Genomic DNA, 19356 nt, shown 5'->3' on the forward strand with positions numbered 1-19356 from the left:
AGGCAGAGGCAGGCCAGACTAGTCTACATAATAAGACCTGTCTCAACAACAACAACAACAACAACAACAACATAATAATAATAATAAACAAATAGAAAGGCAGGAAAGAGAAAAAAATCCACCCTTTTATACTGAATATCCAGAACCCTGAGCTGCTTGTCCAAATTCTGACTAATTTCTTGGGTTTCTAAGCACTCGGTTCATACCTGCCAAAGAACAAATTCTTTTTGGGTGTTCTGGGCTGTCAGGGATGGAGCCTCGACCATGATTTTGGGGACTTCTATGCATACCCATCACTGTTTCTGAAGCACCTGAACACCAGCCTGGCATCTCCAGGCACCACTCTGGACCTCGTCTGTGAGCTGGGATTGACAATGCCTTCCTCAGACACCAGGCTCTGGGCTATCACAGGCTAAGACTCATTTGGAGGTGGGGAGAGGTGCCCATTCTGAGCACTGGCACAGTTTTCAGGACACTTCCTGGTTGCACTTTTGAGAACGACACCAACAAATATTTGATAAATCGTTTTTCCATGATGTTCTGGGCTCTACCTCCCAAAGCTTTGATCCACTGTTCTCCTTCCAGCTACAACTGCAAAGTATAAGTTTATGGTTGTTTAGAGAGTTTGGCACAAACAACCCTGACTTGTCTGGAAACTTCTCTGGGTTGAGGAGACACAGCTTTGAAAGAATAAATGATCTCTGCATGGCTCAGAGGCTACAGCTCTCTTGTTTATTTTTGAGATAGGGCCTCACTATGTAGCCCTAGCTAGTCTGGAACTCTCTGTAGACCAAACTGGCTTAAATTCATAGAGACCCATCTGCCTCTGCCTCTGCCTCCCAAGGGCTGGGATTAAAAGTGTGCACCACCACACATGGTCAGTTTTACTTCATATTTTTATTTTACTTTATTTTGAGTGTCTTTGACAATTTTACATGCACACTGTATCTTGATCATACTCATTCCTAAGTGTCCCCTCCCAGTCCCCCACCAGACACCCTCCAATATATCTCCCTCCCAACTTCACATCCACTCATTTATTTATTATTTATTTTTATAACTCGGAGTCCAGTTAGTGCTGCCTGTTGGAATGGTTACTGCTCTTTCTGGCTTGGTTTTGTGCAGCCAGCCACCGCTGCTGTGCATTTCTGAATGCAATAGCCATGTCATGTGCATGACGCAGCAGTTTTAATAGTAATCCTCCTCATCCTCCAGCACCTATCTCCTCCCTGCCTCCCTTCCCTGATGTCCCCTGAGCCTTTGGAGAATTGATACAGACGTCCTACTTAGGGCTGAGCACTCAACAGTCAGTTATTTTCAGCTCTTTTGACTCTCTGCAGTAATTGTTGCCCACTGCAGCTCTCTGGCCAAGGAGAGAGCAGCACTAACCTATGGGTATAAACAAATGTTTAGAAAGCTGTTCGACATGTCCCATGTAGCAGAACAACAGTAATAAGCTCCCTTCCAGGGTCTATGACCTCCAGAGCCATGGGCTTTTGACCTGATATACAGTACCAGGCATAGATTCTCTCCCGTGGAGCAGGCCTCAGAGCCAATCAGAAAGTGGTTGGTTACTCCCATAACCTTCATGTCACTATTGCACCTTTGGGCACATCTTACCTGGCAGCTCATTCTTTTTTTTTTTTTTTTTTTGGTTTTTTTTCGAGACAGGGTTTCTCTGTAGCTTTGGAGCCTGTCCTGGAACTAGCTCTTGTAGACCAGGCTGGTCTCGAACTCACAGAGATCCGCCTGCCTCTGCCTCCCGATTGCTGGGATTAAAGGTGTGTGCCACCACCGCCCGGCTTCTGGCAGCTCATTCTTGTAGCATTCACCTGCATAGTTCCTTCTGGCACTGTGAAGGTCAGCCATGAGGTCAGTTCCCGCTTGATTCATGAATGTGCTGCAGCCAGTGTGTTGTATATTCAGCAAGAGTCTCACCATCTAGCTGTGAGGCAGCCAAGAACAATGTCAATAGCCTTCCTCGTCTTGTTAATTTCAGCTGGGCCAGGTCCCATACCAGGATGTACAGCAAATGAATTCCCAGCCATCATGGTGCTTTTGGTCTGGTGAAAGAGGAAATTGGCAACTAGGATGCCATGTGAAACATGCCACAGTAAGAGGTACCATGCAGGAATAATTACCTGGCTTTGGTGATTGGGGACAGCTTCCGAATGAGACAGCAAAGGCACACTTTCCCCCTTGGCTGTAGGAGCCATGGTGCTCTTTGAAGGGCCTGCCTTCTTCTCTGCCCCACTGCATTTGCTTACTTCAGGTTATGTGTAGAGGACTCTCCAAGGTCTACATTGGGGCTTTGCTCCACTTCCCTACCATCAGCTTGTTTTAGGCTGAAGCCACTTAAAAGCCATCAACCAACTCTGTCAGATGGAACCTGCCTAGGGAATGGTACCACCCACAGTGGACAGGTATTCTCACTTCAATCAATCAAGATAATTCTCCACAGGCTTTGCCAGAAACCTCTCTCTCAGGTGATTCTAGATTCTGTCGTCAACAACTAATGCTAACTTTCTCAAATCCTTCCAGCATGAGGGAAGAGGCATCAGAGCGAATCTGGATATGACAGGTTTCTCAATCGTATCCCTCCGCCCCCCAGGCTCAACCTGCAGAAGGAACAGGGAATTCAGTGGAAGAATAGCCTCTGCCGCCATCAGTATTTCTGGTGACCCCTCTTACTCATTCACGGGAAAAGGACATGCAGCCTCTCCACCTGTTGCCATGGAGCCCACAACATGACCAAAGCCATATTGTTACCCAAGGCGAGAATTCACAGACAAATGACTTCCTAAGGACGTGTTCCCAGGCAGACAGATAAAGAAGGGGAACAGGCCAGGGAGGATGCCAAGGACACATACACACAAACACCCTTGTAATCTTTTTGTTACAGACCTACGGACTGTCTGGTGGCAGCAGAATTCATGAAAAATGTGATTATAGTGATACAGTTGAAAGCTACTCATCTACAAGAATAAATGAAGTAAAGGCACGGGCAATAGGCTGGGTAAACCTCATGGGCTGGGAAAACACAATCCATACACAGAGGTCCCTCAAATTGTTAAAAGGAGGACTAACCATTCGCTAGAAAAATGGGCTACAAATGTGAATGACTATGCTATCTCTCTGTCTGTCTGTCTATAAACAACTCTGTATCTCAAACAACTTACGTAAGAAACCAGTAGCAGTGGCTTCCTGTGGGAAATGAGAATTGAAAGGGTGGAGACTGAAGAGATAGGAATTCTTTCCTAATCATTTTATACTTTTGGGTTTGGTTTCTGAGTCAGGGTCTTGCTGTGTAGCTCGAGCTGCCTCTGGAGTGTTGGAATTACAGGCGTGAATCATGGCTCGCTTATCTTTCAGTCTCCCCTTACCTCTGTATGTATTTGTGTAGGGGGTACATTAACCTGTGTGTGCATGTGCGGATGCTCACCTCTGTATGTATGCGTATGTATCTGTGTAGGGGTACAATCATCCTGTACATGCATGTGCGGATGCTCACCTCTGTATGTATGCGTATGTATCTGTGTAGGGGTACAATCATCCTGTACATGCATGTGCGGATGCTCACCTCTGTATGTATGCGTATGTATCTGTGTAGGGGTACAATCATCCTGTACATGCATGTGTGGGTGACTTTGGGTATCTCCCCATGTTACTCTCCATCATAATTTTGAGATAGGGTCTCTTACTGAACCTGGAGCTCAACAATTTGCCTGTCTCTGTCATGTCCAGCACTTGTCTTAAAGGTGTGTGCCCTGTTCTGCAGCTGCTGGAGACCTGAGCTCAAATAGCACAGCAGGGCCCTTTGCTCACTAAGCCATCTCCCTGGTGACAGAGCCCACCCTCTCCAGTTCAGGCCGATCTCACTCAGTTTTCTGTAGCAGAGGGTGATTTTGAACTTGTCCTCTGCCTCCACCTGTTGGCATTACAGGTGTGTGCTGCCGTGTCCAGTTTATGTGATGTTGGAGTCTGTCTTCCTCCCTCCCTCCCTCCCTCCCTCCCTCCCTCCCTCCCTCCCTCCCTCCCTCCTCCCCCCATCCTCTCCCCCTTTCCTTTCTCTTCCAGGAGATCTCTATTGCCCAGGCTGGCAGTCGTGAGTGTCCTGTCTTGATCCAAGAGGGCCCCATTGCCTGATACTGTTTGATGTTTGAGTTCTATACATGTAGTTTTCTCTGTTGTCAGAACTTTTACATTCCAATTTCTCACAGCCAAACTATTAACCAGTTTATTTCAAAGATAAATCTTTTGCTATCCAAATGCATCGCGAAGTGTACTTTACAACACGAAAGCAATGTCCCCTAAAATTTGGAGAAGGCTTCCTCGCGCCTGAGGATCTGCGGCATTGTACAATTCTGCCCTGGTCATCGCTGCCGGTCCCCTGCACCCACCACCATCGCCTTTTCCAGAAACCACAATCTCGAGCACGGAGGCCTCCACAAGGCCCCTAGGTACTCATCTGCACCTGGGCGGCAGGGGACAGCTACGTCCGAATAATTCACTGCAGTGGCGACACTAAGCACGGGTAGACAGATCCTTGGAGGAATCCTCGCGCAGGGCAGCTAGAAAGGCAGGTCCAGAGGTCACTCGGGAGACCAGGACCGGAGACGCGCCCTGGGCAGACTTGACAGCTGCTGCGGGGGGTGGGAAGGAGGGTGGGGTTCCTCAGCCAGTGCCTCTGTTCAACTCCCGGAGAGGTTCTCTAAGAACTTTCCGAGACGCTTCCCTCGCTCCCCTCCCTCTGCAAGCCTAGGTAGGATTGTTACCACTGCCGCCAGTGAGGGTCGCCCGTGCTTCCGCAGCTCGAGCTCAAGTCCCGCGGACCAGGGTACAGACCGGGTCCTGCGGAGTGGCGCGAGGCAGGCTGAGAACAGGAGGAGGCGGGCCCCCTGCAGCCGGGGTGGAGCCAACAGCCGAGCCAGAGAGGGAGGCAAAGACACTCCCAGCCATGGGCCCGGAGAGCGGGAGGTCCCGGGGGTCTCCCGTGTTGCTGTTGCTGCAGCTGTTGCTTTCCGCGTATCCCCTGAGGAGCGCCCTGATGTTTCCAGGTGAGGGTGCGGGCCGGGAGCGCCTCTAGGGCAGGTGAAGTGGTGGTGGTCATGGGTTCTAGAGCAACTAGTGGAACAGCGAGTTCGAGACCCTGTGCTACCTGTCCAGGAAAGGACATGGGAAGGGGATTCTGGGCTGGCCCTATCCCCACTTCAGTGCTGCCCAGCTCCTAGCTTTGCTCCGAGGCTTCTTCATCTCCAGACTATTTTAGGTCAGAGAGTCTTCCTCTTCCAGGAAGGACTGATCCTCTGGGGTCCTCGGCGTTGTGCCCTGCCCATGGACTTAGCTGTTCCATCAGGCTCATTCCCCTTGTCTTGGGTCTAGGCAACTGTATGGTGTTTATACCGGTGCCTTATGTGGTTGTTCTTCAAACGGGGTGTCTGCCTAGCAGAGCCTGGTGACTGCCTCTCTCTCTTCCTACTGTAACCTCTCCTCACTCTGATATGGACAGGGCCCCTAGTCTCCAAACTCCATACAGCAAGCACATGGCTGACCCGAATGCAGAGCAGGTGCCAGGAAGGAGATGGGAAGGACTGTGAACTGGTTGATGGGCAGCCTGGAGGCAACCCGATACCTAGGGACTCCTGCTCCTTTACAGTTCTGAAAGGGATGAATGAGGGCTGTACTGTCTTTAGCCAGGGGATAGGTAATGATGGACTTCATAAGAGAAACAGCCTCTGTGTTCCCCAACCCAGACTGGCGTCCTCAAATTCCACTTTAATCCCCTCAGACTCCTAGGTCCGTCCTTGCCTCCTTCCTGAAGGTGTCCCTGCAGGACTGCACAGAGAACCCATATCCTACACCTTTGGTGGCCTCAGGCCACCAAGATGTAATTCTCCATACGTCGAGCCTTCTCTTGACTAAGAGCTCTTTTACCTCCAGGAAGGCATCTCTGTCCCTTCCCTCTCCTCCACTCCCTTCTTCTTCAGCCTCCATTCCAAAGCCACACCCTCTTCCCCATGATGGCTCGTTAATTAAGAAACACGTGTGGCTTCAAGGAGGAGGTTCCTGGAGCTGCTGCTATTCCAGATTTTTAAAATTGTGTGCACGTATTTTGCCTGCATGTTCATCTGTGTACCACGGAGGTACCAGGTATACCTGGGGGCTAGTAGAGAAGGACAGGGTGCTGGACCTGGAGTTACAGGTGGCCAGTTGTGAGCGGCTGCTGGGTGCTGGGAACTGAAGCCTGTTCTCTGGAAGAGCAGCCTTAACTACCGAACAACCACAGAAAGAGCAGAGTCAACCTCAGAGATAGCTCTCAGCCTGGGCAGGGCAGAGGTCAGAACTGATGGTGGGTGGGGTGCTTTTGGGCTTTGTTTTTCTGTGAGCTGGGCTTGCTGGAGGACTGGGTGCCCGAGGGATGAAAAGGCTCCCTGATGGCTCTGGCAGCCAGAGCCTGGCTCTGCTGGATAGGCCCTGTGAGGGTGTCTGGGACCAGATAGGAGAGGGGAGGTAGGAACATTCCTGAAGAACATTCCAGCACCCTCTGAGTAATGCTTGGCTCTGGAATACTCCTGGAGCCCCCTTGGAAAGGCCTGGCCTGGGAGCACGGAGGCTCTGAACCCCAGCTCCTCCCTTTCCCCTCCTAAAAGCAGGGGGATTCTGGGCTGGGTCCCTCAGAGTCCCGCCATCAGCATCAACCCCAACAGCAGCACTGAGCAAGACATCTGGTGGTTTCTTACTCAGATGGCAGAGGAGACAGACAGCCTCTGGCTACACATCCTTCACCCTGAAGGCATCTGCTGTCCATTCTAAAAATACCAGAGGAGGCTGCCTCCTCCTTCCCACCCCTTCTGCGCTGGGGTCTGGGTTTCTTCTCATGCTCTCTGACTCCAAGCCAGCTCCCCAAGGTCTGGCCAGTCTCAGATTCCCCCAATGGGGATGTTCTTGGTGCCTTAGTTTCTCTTTTGCCACCTCCTTGGCCGCTGCTCCATTCTAGGGATGCCCTATGAACACCAAACCCGGGAGTGCTGCATATGGATTCTGGATTTCAGGGGTTCACCTTCCCTGCTGGCTTCCTGCTCCTACTTGCTCTGATTCTGTTCTCTGTCTTCACACCAGGAAATGTCCCTGGAGAGCCAGTTACTCCCCACTGGATACTGGATGGAGGACTCTGGCTCAAAGTCACCCTGGAGGAGCCGGTCAGTATCTATAACCCTGGGCCTCAGTCCCTTTGTCTTTCTCCAAAATGCAGCGTGACAGTTTTTCTGGGATTCTCAGAACCAAACCCCTAGACCCTTAAGCCACTCCCTGTCAGGGCGGGTGGGACAGGAAAACATCTAGATGGCGTGAGCCTGCACACATGGAAGTCATTTTGGGCTTCCTCCCTCCTACCCCTTCTATTCCTGGCCCTAACCCTCTCCTCCACTGGGGAACATCTAAGCTCTCCCCACTCAACTAGACAGACATGAGTTCAGAGTTTGGGGCCCAAAGCCTTTCAGGAGCTGCTTTGTGTGTGTGTTCTGTTCTGTTTGGTTTGGTTTAAGACAGGGTCTCACTACGTAGCTCTGGTGGGTTTCAGGTTGTGAGCCATCACGCCAACTTCAGAAGCTTTTAAAGGAAGGACACCAAAACATCATCCTTTGGCCATGTTTGTGGGGAATGTGTGGCTCTGTGAACGCAATGCTGTCCTGTAATCTCAGCTTCCGTGGCTGGAATCTGCCTGTGGCAAAGAAGCAGTGGTCCATTTCCCTGGTATCTCCAGATGAAAGCCCACTCTGTTTTGCTTATCCAGGACACTGCCCAGCCTTCTCTCTACTCCTGCCCATCACATTCTCCCCAGTATAGTCTCGCCTCAGCTGTGTGCACCATTATAGCTACGCTGCACACTGAGAGGCCAGGACTAGAGCGTCTGTCTTACAGAGAGGCACCCTGAGCTCCAGATGGCTTGTGAAATTTCTCATGCTCTAATAGCTCATTGGTTCCAGAAGTCTGAGGCCTCCTACAATCTAAACGACTTCAGACAATTGGCTACCTTCCCCTTCCTCCCTACAACTACTCAAGCTAGAGAGTTTGATTCTGTATTTCCAGGCAAGAGAGGGCAGCCCCACTGTCCAAACCCAAGAGAGCATTTCCACAATGTCTATGGGTTCCCAGGAGTTCAAACCTTCCAACTTAGGGCCTTCCCTGGGATTCCCCAGACCTCTGGGATTTCCCTCAAGTAGCCAAACAAAGCTGACTTGTGGAAGAGAGGACTGGACACACACCAGGGTCGCCCTGTGGCCTCTCTTCTTGCCTGGCTTGGCCTGTGACTGAGTGGAGAATCCCAGAGGGCTCTGCTTTGCATTAGGAATCCTGTGAGGGCAGGGGACCGCCAGCAGTGTGTCTCTTTCACAAACAGGATCATACTGCAGGGTGGGACTGAGGCGCAGAAGAGGGGGATGAACACTGGAGCAGAACTGAAGGCAGCAAGGGCTGCGAAGGGACAGGGACCTCCCATCGGGGCTACTCCCTTTCTCCCAGAGCAAATGTTTGCTTATAAATCAAGAGGCATTCCAACCATATAAGCTTATGTTTGGACCCTTGAGGGGCCTATGACCGGGGAAGTGAAGGCCATGCACTCTACACCTGCTGGGGAAGGGCTCCCCTGCAAGACTCTTGGCCAGGGTCCCAGCCCAGTGCATTTCGGGATAAAAGGGGAGAGCCAACAAGGGTGGGGAAAACATTTTTAAAAAGTACAGCAGCCTCTTCCCTGGAATCTCCTGGGCTAGTTCCAGTTCTGGCTTCTAGCCAGGCTGAGTGGACAGCAGGAAAGAGGCAAAGTCAGAGAGAGAGGAGAGGTGGCTTTAGAGGGCCAAGGCCAGCTCTTCTGACATCTAGCTGAGAGAGTCAACACTTTTGAGGGGGCCTAAGTTGGGGTTCATGTTTACTTTCTGAGCTCAGTTATGAGACCAGCCTGGAGCCCACATGGAATTTTAGAGGACCAGGCACTGTGCCGGAATTGGAGGTGGAGAAAAAAAGTCTGGGTTCTATCAGGAAGGAGGGGAAGGCAGCAAGATGAATAACAAGGAGCTGGGAACAAAGCTCAGTGCTTGGCTTGTGTAGCATATGCAAGACCCTGGGTTTGAACTGCAGCACTCAAAACAAACCCGCAAGCAAACAGAGCAAGCCCTCAGGCAGTACCTGCATGGAGGAAGCCGCAGCCCACCCAGTCACGATACCTTTAGTGCCCACAATTTTTCTAGGAGCAAAAGAAGAGGGCCGACCAAGGGAAGGGGCATGGAGCCCTGGACGGCTGTTCATGCATCTGTAAGGGGCCATTGTCACAAACACAAGTGCTGGGAACATCTTTGAGTTACCACCCCCACACCGGCTCACTCATTGCAAAGCAGGGGCCTGCTGTTCCTATGAGTTTCTCTCTAGCCAGCTCTAGAACATTCTTCCTGTTCCCTGGCAGGCAGGTGGCCTAGAGGCCTAGTGTGTCACTGCGTTCCTTCTTGGTCAGATCTTGAAGCCGGATGTGGTGCTGGTGGCTTTAGAAGCTGAAGGCCAGGATCTCCTGCTTGAGCTGGAGAAGAACCAGTGAGTATCAGCCTGGGGTTTGGCTGAAGCCCCGAACAGACCCTCTCGGGAGAGGATCAGTGCTTTCTGAGGGAGGCTTGGTGGGCAGAGGCGTTAGCCACAGGGAGAGTGGCTATTGACGTTAAAGTGGGCTGAACCCAGTTGTAGGTACATACACACCATCTCAAGTCCTGGAGCGGCTTGGTGGCTCCCTGCTGCAGATCAGCGAGTACCATCTAGTGGACATTTTTATATACCAGTTCATTCAAAAGGGACAGTCGTAGACAGGCTTCCACAGATGGGATGGCAGGGACAGAAACACTGTAGCTCCAAGGGTCAGTATCCAGTGATGACAGTTCCTCTGGCCGGCTTGGAATGTTTCCATTTGGAAGAGAGAAGGGAGGGAAGAACTTGGGTAGTCTCCCAAGTTCCAATAGGACCAGATTGCAGAAGGCATTTTAGTGCTAAATATCTTGGATTGAAGAGTCAAAGGTTGTGAAGTGGTAAAACGAGAAATGTGTCTCTCAGGCTGGTGCCCTGGGTGCATGGATGGACAAGATGGAAAGGGAGATCATAGACTGTCACCAACAGTATCGCTTGCTCTGTGTCTCTTTTCCTGTTGGCACTGCCGAAAGTACGCTATTCACTTTCTCCTTCCCCATGGAGTCAGACAAACTGGGAACAAACTGTAACCCTATTCCAAGCCATAGCTCCTGGGAGCGCCACACCCTTACCCACTAAACTGTCTTGTGTGTTTGTGCACACATTGAGTGTTTTCACATATGAGCACAGTCAGCAAAGAAGCAAAGTTGAAGTGGGCGTAAGAACGACTGGATTACAACAGCACAGGACGGTGGTGGGTAATCTGGAGGACAAGGTGAAGCTGCAGTCAGGGTCTTCTGTAAGAAGAACAGCTGAAGTCAGGCCTGTGGTTTCTGCTCTGTAGGAAGCTGGGCAAGAGGAGCACAGGGTCAAATTAGGGCCTGCCTGGGCTATAGAGTGAGTTCAAGACTGACCTAGGCAATTTCGCAAAACCCTGTCTCAAAATATAGAGAGAGGGAGGAGGGGGTGGGGGGAGAGAAAGAAGAGGAAAAGAAGGAGGAGAAGGAGGAGGAGGGGAAGGAGAAGAAGGAGAAGGAGGAGAAGAGGAAGAGGAAGAGGAGGAAGAACTTCTTATTTGGTGGGGTCAGGGAAGGGAAGGAGCCTGATGATGGAGTCTTTATTAAGTAGAGTCGAGCTCTGAGTAAAGGGACCCTTGTCCAGGTGGGCGCAACAGGAGAAGATGCAGGCAGGTAGGACTTTGTTTTTCTGGAAGTTGGGGATAAGCACCAGTGAGGGTCAGATGGACACAGGGATCCAGCAGTCTGAGAAGAACTGAAGGGCCTGGGATCTCCCCAACAGATGCCCAGCAGGGCAGGAGTATGCAGAGCTCATGGCCCTGGCCCCATGGGGCATCTCTGCAATAGTGTCCTCTGACTCCTTCCCCATCTACCTGCTGCCGGCTCCACAGCACCAAAGGTCCCTGCCTGCTCCTCCCAGGGGTTTACCATATTCCCAACCCCATGTCTAAGCCGCTCAGGGCTTACCCCAGGCCTTTTTCTTCTATTATTCTGAGGGTTCCCCTCTAGGAACAGTGCACAGCCTTTCCAGTCCTTTCTCTCAGACTCACTGCATGCGTCATTCAGAGCAGTTCAGCTGGCATTCAGAAGGAATGCCTGAAGGCAAGCTGCTGGAGACGTTTAAATTCAGTGACTCCTAAAACATACCTGCTTCCCTGCAGGCTCCTGGCCCCAGGATACACAGAAACCCACTACAGCCCAGATGGGCAGCCAGTGGTCCTGTTCCCCAACCACAGGGTGAGATTCTTTCATGGACTCTGAGGACAGCGTGAGGGATGCTGGGAATGCACCCCCTAAATGCCTACCCTAACCCTTTCTGCATTCCTAAGGAGACTATAGCCAGCCTGCATGCCTGCCTTCCTCTTCCTTATCCCTCCAACTTGAGACCCCACTGAGATTGGAGTTTGAGTTCCATTCTCTCTAGGATCATTGCCACTATCGTGGGCGTGTGAGGGGCTTCCTGGAATCCTGGGTAGTCCTCAGCACCTGCTCTGGGATGAGGTAAGGCGTTAGGAGAAAGAGCCTGGACCTGGTGCAGAGGTGCGAGTTCATTCTCATCTGCCACTGCATTTTTCTGCACTCTAGTGGCCTGATTGTTCTCAGTAGCAATGTCAGCTACTATCTGCACCCCTGGACTTCTGGGAACAACAGGGACTTCTCAACCCACAAGATCTTCCGAATGGAGCAGTTGTTCACCTGGAGAGAGAACTCCAAATACAAAGCAGAAATGGCCAGCCTTCCTCATGTCCTCCAGAGCAGGGTAAGAGGCACAGACTGGAGTGGGCATTGTCCTTCAGACAAGAAGAGACAGGAATGCAGATATCTGGTTGGGGGTCTCCCCGTTTTAATCCGGAGGCTGAAGAATAAAGTTTGAACGAAAAGTTTTAACTGTTCTTTCTGAGAAATGTGGCTGGTGGCCAGGACTCAAGGCAAGCAGCCTGACCCTCACCATTTGCCCTTCCCAGGTGAGGCGAGAGGTCCGCAGGAGCCCCAGGTACCTGGAACTGTACATAGTGGCTGACCACACCCTGGTGAGAAGAGAGAGAGACCTAAGAGGTCTGACTTGGCTGAGTCAGAGCCTGCTCAGCCCCTCATGACCCAGGGATTTCTGCCTTCGCAGTTCTTAGTGCAGCACCAGAACCTGAATCACACAAAACAGCGCCTCCTGGAAGTTGCCAATTGCGTGGACCAGGTTGGGTCGTTAGGGCGCTGACGGGAGTGAGAGTGAGTATTGAAAAGCTCTGGCTCGGCACAGTGGGTGGCTAATTCTGGCCTCAAATGGTCTCTTCCTCAGATTCTCAGGTCTCTGGATATTCAGGTGGTACTGACCGGCCTGGAAGTGTGGACCAAACAGGATCGCAGCCGCATCACGCAGGACGCCAACGCAACCCTTTGGGCTTTCCTGCAGTGGCGTCGTGGGCTGTGGTCTAGGCGTCCACACGACTCCACGCAACTGCTCACGTGGGTGTCCTTTTGACACACGCAGGTTGCGGGGTAGCCCTTACTCCCAGCTCCACCCAATCATGCCCTGCTCTGCCACCCCCAGGGGCCGCACCTTCCAGGGCACCACGGTGGGCCTGGCACCTGTGGAGGGCATGTGCAACGCAGATAGCTCCGGAGGTGTGAGCACAGTAAGCTCCGCGGGGGACCTCGGAGGGGAGGGGCCTAGGCAGGGCTTGTGATCATCAGCGAAGCCCGGCTCTCCAGGACCACTCGGAACTCCCCATCGGCACAGCAGCCACCATGGCCCACGAGATAGGCCACAGCCTGGGCCTCCGCCACGACCCCGACGGTTGCTGCACAGAGGCAGATCCAGAGCAGGGAGGCTGCGTCATGGAGGCAGCCACAGGGTACGCACAGAAGGTCGTGCCCCCGGACCTGGAGGCGGCACCTGCGTTTCTTTGGTTACCCCTCAGTTCCCTCTTCTGTAAAGTGAGGGTGATAACAGCCTGTTTATGGGGCCTCAGTGGGAGAAATGCTAAGAAGTCTCAGCATGACATTCGGACTAGGACTAGGGTACTCCACTCTTGATTTTTGGTTCCCTTAGGGTCTGGGCTGCCAGATCTTGACACACAGCCTCCTGAGTGTCAGCCTCCCGTGTCATAGGTTTCTTGTGTGATTACGCGAGTCCTTTCCTCTCACCAGACCTCTCCTCTCTGGACCTCTCCTCTCTAGACCACTCGCTCAGCTCAGGAGGTAACCGCACATCTTGTCCGCTGTGTGGCTAAGCCCAGGGCCCAGAGTGCAATAGCTTAGGAGGTGGTTCCCACAGGCCAGATGGTTTCCCACACCGTCGATGTCTGCTTCTTCCCACAGGCACCCGTTCCCGCGCGTCTTCAGCGCCTGCAGTCGCCGCCAGCTGCGCACCTTCTTCCGCAAAGGGGGTGGTGCATGCCTCTCCAACACTCCAGGCACGGGGCTCCTGGTGCTGCCCACCCGCTGCGGCAATGGCTTCGTGGAAGCAGGAGAAGAATGTGACTGTGGTTCTGACCAGGTTAGGTTAGCGTCTCAGTCCCTGGGGTCCAAGGTTGACCCCTGCTCCCAGCCTCCCCCAGGTCTGGCTTGCTGCGCCACCACGTGTTCTGTTCTCTCCTTTCTGACTCCAGAAGTGCCCAGACTCCTGCTGCGTTGCTCACAACTGCTCCCTGCGTGTGGGGGCGCAGTGCGCACACGGCGATTGCTGTGCGCAGTGCCTGGTGAGAGATAGGGACACTGGGGAGCGACCTGTTGGTACCTGAGCTGGTACCTTCTAGTCCTTCTAGTCCTTCTGAGCTTGACTCTGTGGGTGGGTCCACTTGATGCTCCCTCAGGCTCTGGCAAAGATGTCAATCTCTCCATTGTCTCTTTGCCCTTCCCGATGGGTCACTGGTGTAGCTAAAGCCGGCAGGCACGCCTTGTCGTCCCGCTGCCAGTGACTGCGACCTCCCTGAGTTCTGCACGGGTGCCTCCCCGCATTGTCCCGCAGACATGTACCTACTGGATGGCTCCCCCTGCGCCAAGGGCCGTGGCTATTGTCTAGACGGTTGGTGTCCTACGCTGGAGCAGCAGTGCCAGCAGCTCTGGGGGCCTGGTGAGACCGCATGCTCGCCCTGATGCCCTGATCGCTTCTTGGACCTGCAGTTTTCTACTGTAGGCAAGCTCCACCCGTGGAACCGAGGCCTGAGCTGCCCAGCTTCTTCTATCCCCATTCTTCCCCAGGATCCCAGCCTGCTCCCACGCCCTGTTTCCAGGAGATGAACTCCATGGGGAATTCGCAGGGGAACTGTGGCCAGGACAGCAAGGGCAGCTTCCTTCCTTGTGCAGAGAGGTGAGGTGTGCAGCTGCAGGGCTACCCTTACAGAACAGGGCAGGGCATGTGAGACACATTACCACCTTCCGTTTCCTCCCCAGGGATGCTCAGTGTGGGAAGCTGCTGTGCCAGGGCGGGGAGCAAACCCCATTTGTGTTGCGGAGTGTCGTGACTACAGATTCCACAGTTCTCCTCGAGGGTCAGGGGGTGGCTTGTCAGGAAGTATTTATCCTCCCCCATACTCAACTGGATCAGCGTGACTTGGGCCTGGTGGAGCCAGGTACCCGCTGTGGACCTAAAATGGTGAGCCCTGCCTCCCCAGCCCCTCCTGGTCATTGAATCTGCCATGCAAGAGTGTCCTCCTCATTGCCCAGTGGGCACAATGCCCATAGGTGTGCCAGGATAGGCACTGCCAGAATGCTACCTCCCAGGAGTTGGAGCGTTGTTTGACTGCCTGCAATAACCATGGGGTGAGTCGCCTAAGGGGTCAGGGTAACTCCGGAGGTCCTTGATCCTGTGTGACTTTTCTATCCTGTTTTTAGGTTTGCAATAGCAATCATAACTGCCACTGTGCTCCAGGCTGGGATCCACCCTTCTGTGACAAGCCAGGCTTGGGCGGTAGCTTGGATAGTGGCCCTGCACAGCCTGCAAGTATGCCATTGGTGTGGGAGCAGGCAGACACCACCTAGATGCCTGCTCGGGACTCAGCAGCCCTGTCCTCCACAGACCGAGACGCCTTCCCACTGCCCATGCTCCTCAGCTTCCTGCTGCCTCTGCTCCCTGGGGCTGGCCTAGCCTGGTGCTACTACCGGCTGCCAACACTCTGTCAGCGACCCTGGTGGTGTTGCAGGAGGGACCCCGTATGCAACAGGTAGGCTCAGGGCTAACCTCTGAGGGCTCAGGTCTTTCTTTCTGAGCCTGCCCCCGTGGCTCCTGCTTTTCAGAACTCATCAGGGCATAGGGGAGTGGGAGCTACAGGGAGCTGGGGCTGTGGGAAGCGGCTGGAGTTTGGTTTCAGCTCTAGGTGTAGTGAGAGCCCTTAGGCAGTGGGAAGAAGTCCGTGTGTGTGTGTGTGTGTGTGTGTGTGTGTGTGTGTGTGTGTGTGTGTGTGTGTCACAGCCCTGACCAGCACTCACTGCTGCTGCTCTTTGCTCCTTCCCACAGGGCAGCTCCCCTGGCTTTCTTCTGTGTCTCCCAACAGGCTATTGCCTCACCTTCATTTTGGTGTTTTTGTTTATTTGTTTGTTTATTCATTTTAAACAAATCCTAAATGGTCCGTGCTCTGCTGTGTCTCTGAAGACTTCTCTAGCTTCCAGTTTTTAGCCATCTGCCTCATCCTTTGACCCTGTCACCCCCTTTAAGTTCTTCAGCGTTAATCCCAGCACACCTTTGCACTCCCTTCCACTGGCCAGCTATGGTGATGACTGCTCTTGTGCCAGGACTCAGTGCCCCTGCCCTCTGCAGACCATGATGCTGCAAACCCAGTTCTCTGACTGGCAGACATGCTACATGATAACAAGCATGGCCCAACTCGGGCCAACCTTCACTGGACCCCTGGCAAGTCCTGCACACCATGTCCAATGTCTGGCAGTCCGAATCTGGAAGTGTTCCAGGCCCACTGAGGGAAAGGGTAGGATTTGGGCTGGAGATGTGCACAGAGCATTGTAGGCAGGGAATGGCACCAACAGGCCCCAGGAGCCAGGGAGGAGATCTTGGAAGGGCCAGGTGATGATTGGGGGTCTGCAGGCAGAGAAACAAGGTGGCGTGGCAGCTGGCAAGGGCACTGCAGGGGAGTAGCAGCTGCACACCACCTTTAGGATGGGGTCTCGAGGGCAGCGGGGAATGTCTGAATGAAACAATGAAACAGCAAGGCCTTGTGGGAAAGGCACCGGCAGCCAAAGATGGCTCTGGAGTCAAGAGTGGCAGGGCATCTAACTGGAAGGAGCACCTGACAGCACAGCTCCCACCCCCGGGGATGCAGATCTGCACCTCAGCTCTAGATGGGACCTAAGCAAGCCCTACATCTAGGGTTGCTTAGATGGAGGCTGGAGTGGGAGCAACAGTAGGTTTGGAGAGAGAAGACGCCCACAGCCTTGGAGGTTCTAGATCTTGAGTGGGATCTGGACACGTCAAGAATGGAACAGGAAGGTGGAATCTGAAGCCTGAGCGTGGACAAGTCAGTCATTACAGTGCTGGGATTGTGTGCCATGCTTTGGGGAAGCGATTTTCTTCACCTTGTTCAGGTCCCTTTCTGACCTCCTGAACTCTTATCTGCTGCATAGGACCATTGATGGCCCCTGCAGGGACCACCCACTGGGCAATGTTCACTCCATGGAGTTTGGCTCCATCACCATGGGAGAGTCCTCACCCCTGGGTGAGTGTGGCACTTGGGACAGAGAAAGAAGTGAGGGGTGGAACTTGTCGCCTGCCTTGTTCCTTTTTTCTTTTTTCCTCTAGTCAGGGTTTCTCTGTGTAACAGCCCTAGCTGTCCTGGAGACCAGGCTGGCCTTGAACTCACAAAGATCCGCCAGCCTCTGCCTCACGACTGGTGATATTAAAGGCGTGCACCACCACCGCCGGGCTTGCCGTCTGCCTTCTTCCAGACTCCCCCTATTCGGCACCCACTACTCAACCACCTTCACTCCTTGGCTCAGCCCCAGGCACCTCTTGCCAACAGTGTTTGTACCCTTCAATGTTGCATTGTTTTCAGAGCCAGAGAACTCTGCACTTACCTGAGAACTACCCTAAGAAGCTTGTGCCACGCATACCTGCCTGATCCCCAGGTAAGTGAGGGATCCTGATACCTCTCCCTCCCCCCACTGCCCAGTCACCAACTCTTTCTCAACTTGTTGCTTACTACTCAGATTTATGGGTTTATATCAATAAGGAAATGAGATGCAACCCTCTAGGGAAGCTTTGTCAAAGGAGACCAGGATGCTGGAAGCCCTAGGGACGAGGAAGGGAGAGCCATGGTTTTTTCTCAGGTCCCAGCTCTTGATGAACGACACCTCTTTCTGCTATTTCATTCTTAGCACAAGTCCAGAAGCTAAGATCCTGTCTCTGGAGAAGGGGACTTCCTGAGGTGGAGACAGACAGGTGACCACTGCCACTCCAGGAACCTGGGCCCCAAGGACATCGCCAGCATCTGAATTCTTGTACTACCGATGCGTTAATGTGAAGCTCTTCCCCGGGACCACCAGGGCTACCCCAGGCCTGAGAGCTGTGCTAGTCTGAAATGTCAGGATGTTTCTAAACAATAAATTCACGAGCTCTATCAGTACTGTTGGCTGTCTTTGATGAAAGAGTTTGAGGGGTTTTCTAAAGAAACACAGAGGTGGATCACTGAGAAATAAAAACATAAGGAACCACCTCTGGGTCTTGTGGTGCACACCTTTTATCTCAGCCCTCAGGAGGCAGAGGCAGACAGATCTCTGAGTTCAAGTCAGCTTGGTGCATGAGTCAAGTTCAAGAAAGCCAAGGCTACAAAGAGAAATTCTGAAAAATAAACAAACAAAACCAAAACAAAATTAGTAACACCGTGTTTTAGGCAGGGAAGACACATGGTGGGGGCTCGTAGGAGAGCTCGGGGCCCAGCACCAGAGACAGTATGGCAGAGCCTCAAAACCATTGTGGCAGAAGGGGGGCTATTATTCTTTTCTGACGATAGGGGAGGTTTCATGGCATAAACATGAAGTGGGTGTGGGACAGGCAAGGGAACCCCTCGATGCAAACTCAGTCTGATGAGGGATCTTAGCTCCGGGATGTCTGTTAGCTGGGGACTCAGTAGGTGTCTGTCAGCATCTGTGAGCGAGAAAAGGCTTCTGTAGACAGCATGGCCTGATCAGCATCTGGATTTGAACTCATTTTAGGGCCAGGCTCTCTCCCCTGCGCAGGGGACTTGCTGTTGCCTTTCCAGCAGCCATGAGACTGCTGCAAATGAGTATGGATGGCCTGCACAGCCCACTGCCCAAAATACAGCACCAGGCCATCTGGATTCCCCTTGATATCCAGCCATTGGCAAACACAGGTGCTTTATTACAATTTTAACTATTAATACTAGTTAACATATCAGATGGCTCATGGTCACTTGTAACTCCAGCTTCAGGAGATTCAATACCTCTGGCTTCCATAGGCACCCACACACATGTGGAGTGCACGGTTAAAAATAAAACAAATCTAAAATAGCAAAAGTTGAAGCATGAGCTGAACTGGGAATGTGCTTGCCTAGCGTACACAAAGTCCTGGGTTTGGTCCCTACCCTGTTAGAAATATTCTCAGTATCACACAAAGGACACCAAACGAGTGCCTCAGTGAGATAAAACTGCACCCCTGGATCAAGAGGGTGCACTCCGAAGAGCAAGCACACCAGTGGGAAGTGAGTGTGCACTTGAATCTTTTCTAATGAAGGTGGTAATTTCAACAATGGTGGTCTGACCTCACACTCATTGAAAGACTCAGTGCAGCCAGGTGGTGGTGGCGCATGCCTTTGATCCCAGCACTTTGGAGGCAGAGGCAGGAGGATCTCTGTGAGTTTGAGGATAGCCTGATCTACAAAGCAAGTTCCAGGGTGGCCAGGGTTGTGTACACCCTGTCTTGAAAAACAAAAACAAAGACGACTCGGTGTGAAGGAACGCAAGCAGGTGCAGGACAGCAGGTTAGGTCCTTAGTGGTCTCATGGTATATTAGCCTGGCTGTGGGGCCCAGCAAAAGCTCAGTCTCTCTTGAACGAAGGAGATGTTTTTATAAAATTTTATCATGGCGCACAACAGCTAAAGGCCTGCTTGGGAAAGAACCAACCATGGTGAGCGGGCTAAGCCCAGCTTACTCGCTGCCTTTGCCCTAGAGAGAGCCAACTGGGGTGGAGAGACCAAATCCAGGCCACTAATTGCT

At 52.6% G+C, this 19356-nt stretch overlaps 1 protein-coding gene across 3 annotated transcripts; it reads left to right on the forward strand.

The window, feature by feature from the left end:
- The first annotated feature begins 4787 nt into the window (after positions 1 to 4787).
- On the forward strand, positions 4788 to 17746 carry Adam33 (ADAM metallopeptidase domain 33). 3 transcript variants are annotated; one of them, XM_038332045.1, is made up of 23 exons: positions 4788 to 5057; positions 7120 to 7199; positions 9503 to 9579; positions 11339 to 11414; positions 11602 to 11678; positions 11763 to 11937; positions 12143 to 12208; positions 12298 to 12369; positions 12472 to 12638; positions 12724 to 12808; positions 12885 to 13027; positions 13323 to 13373; positions 13494 to 13671; positions 13784 to 13873; positions 14052 to 14247; positions 14376 to 14484; positions 14568 to 14769; positions 14859 to 14936; positions 15009 to 15117; positions 15193 to 15337; positions 16749 to 16840; positions 17177 to 17249; positions 17499 to 17746. In XM_038332045.1, exons 1-22 carry the CDS (start codon positions 4958 to 4960, stop codon positions 17200 to 17202), a joined length of 2394 nt encoding a protein of 797 aa, XP_038187973.1. In that variant the 5' UTR covers positions 4788 to 4957; the 3' UTR covers positions 17203 to 17249; positions 17499 to 17746. The 3 variants fall into 3 exon arrangements, with proteins under 3 accessions (XP_038187973.1, XP_038187974.1, XP_038187975.1); XM_038332047.1 differs by having other exon boundaries at positions 5014 to 5057; positions 9455 to 9579; XM_038332046.1 differs by lacking the exon at positions 13323 to 13373 and having other exon boundaries at positions 4789 to 5057.
- Positions 17747 to 19356: the final 1610 nt, after the last annotated feature.

This window comes from Arvicola amphibius, chromosome 5, assembly GCF_903992535.2.
Source record: "Arvicola amphibius chromosome 5, mArvAmp1.2, whole genome shotgun sequence".
Taxonomy (NCBI): Eukaryota; Metazoa; Chordata; class Mammalia; order Rodentia; family Cricetidae; genus Arvicola; species Arvicola amphibius.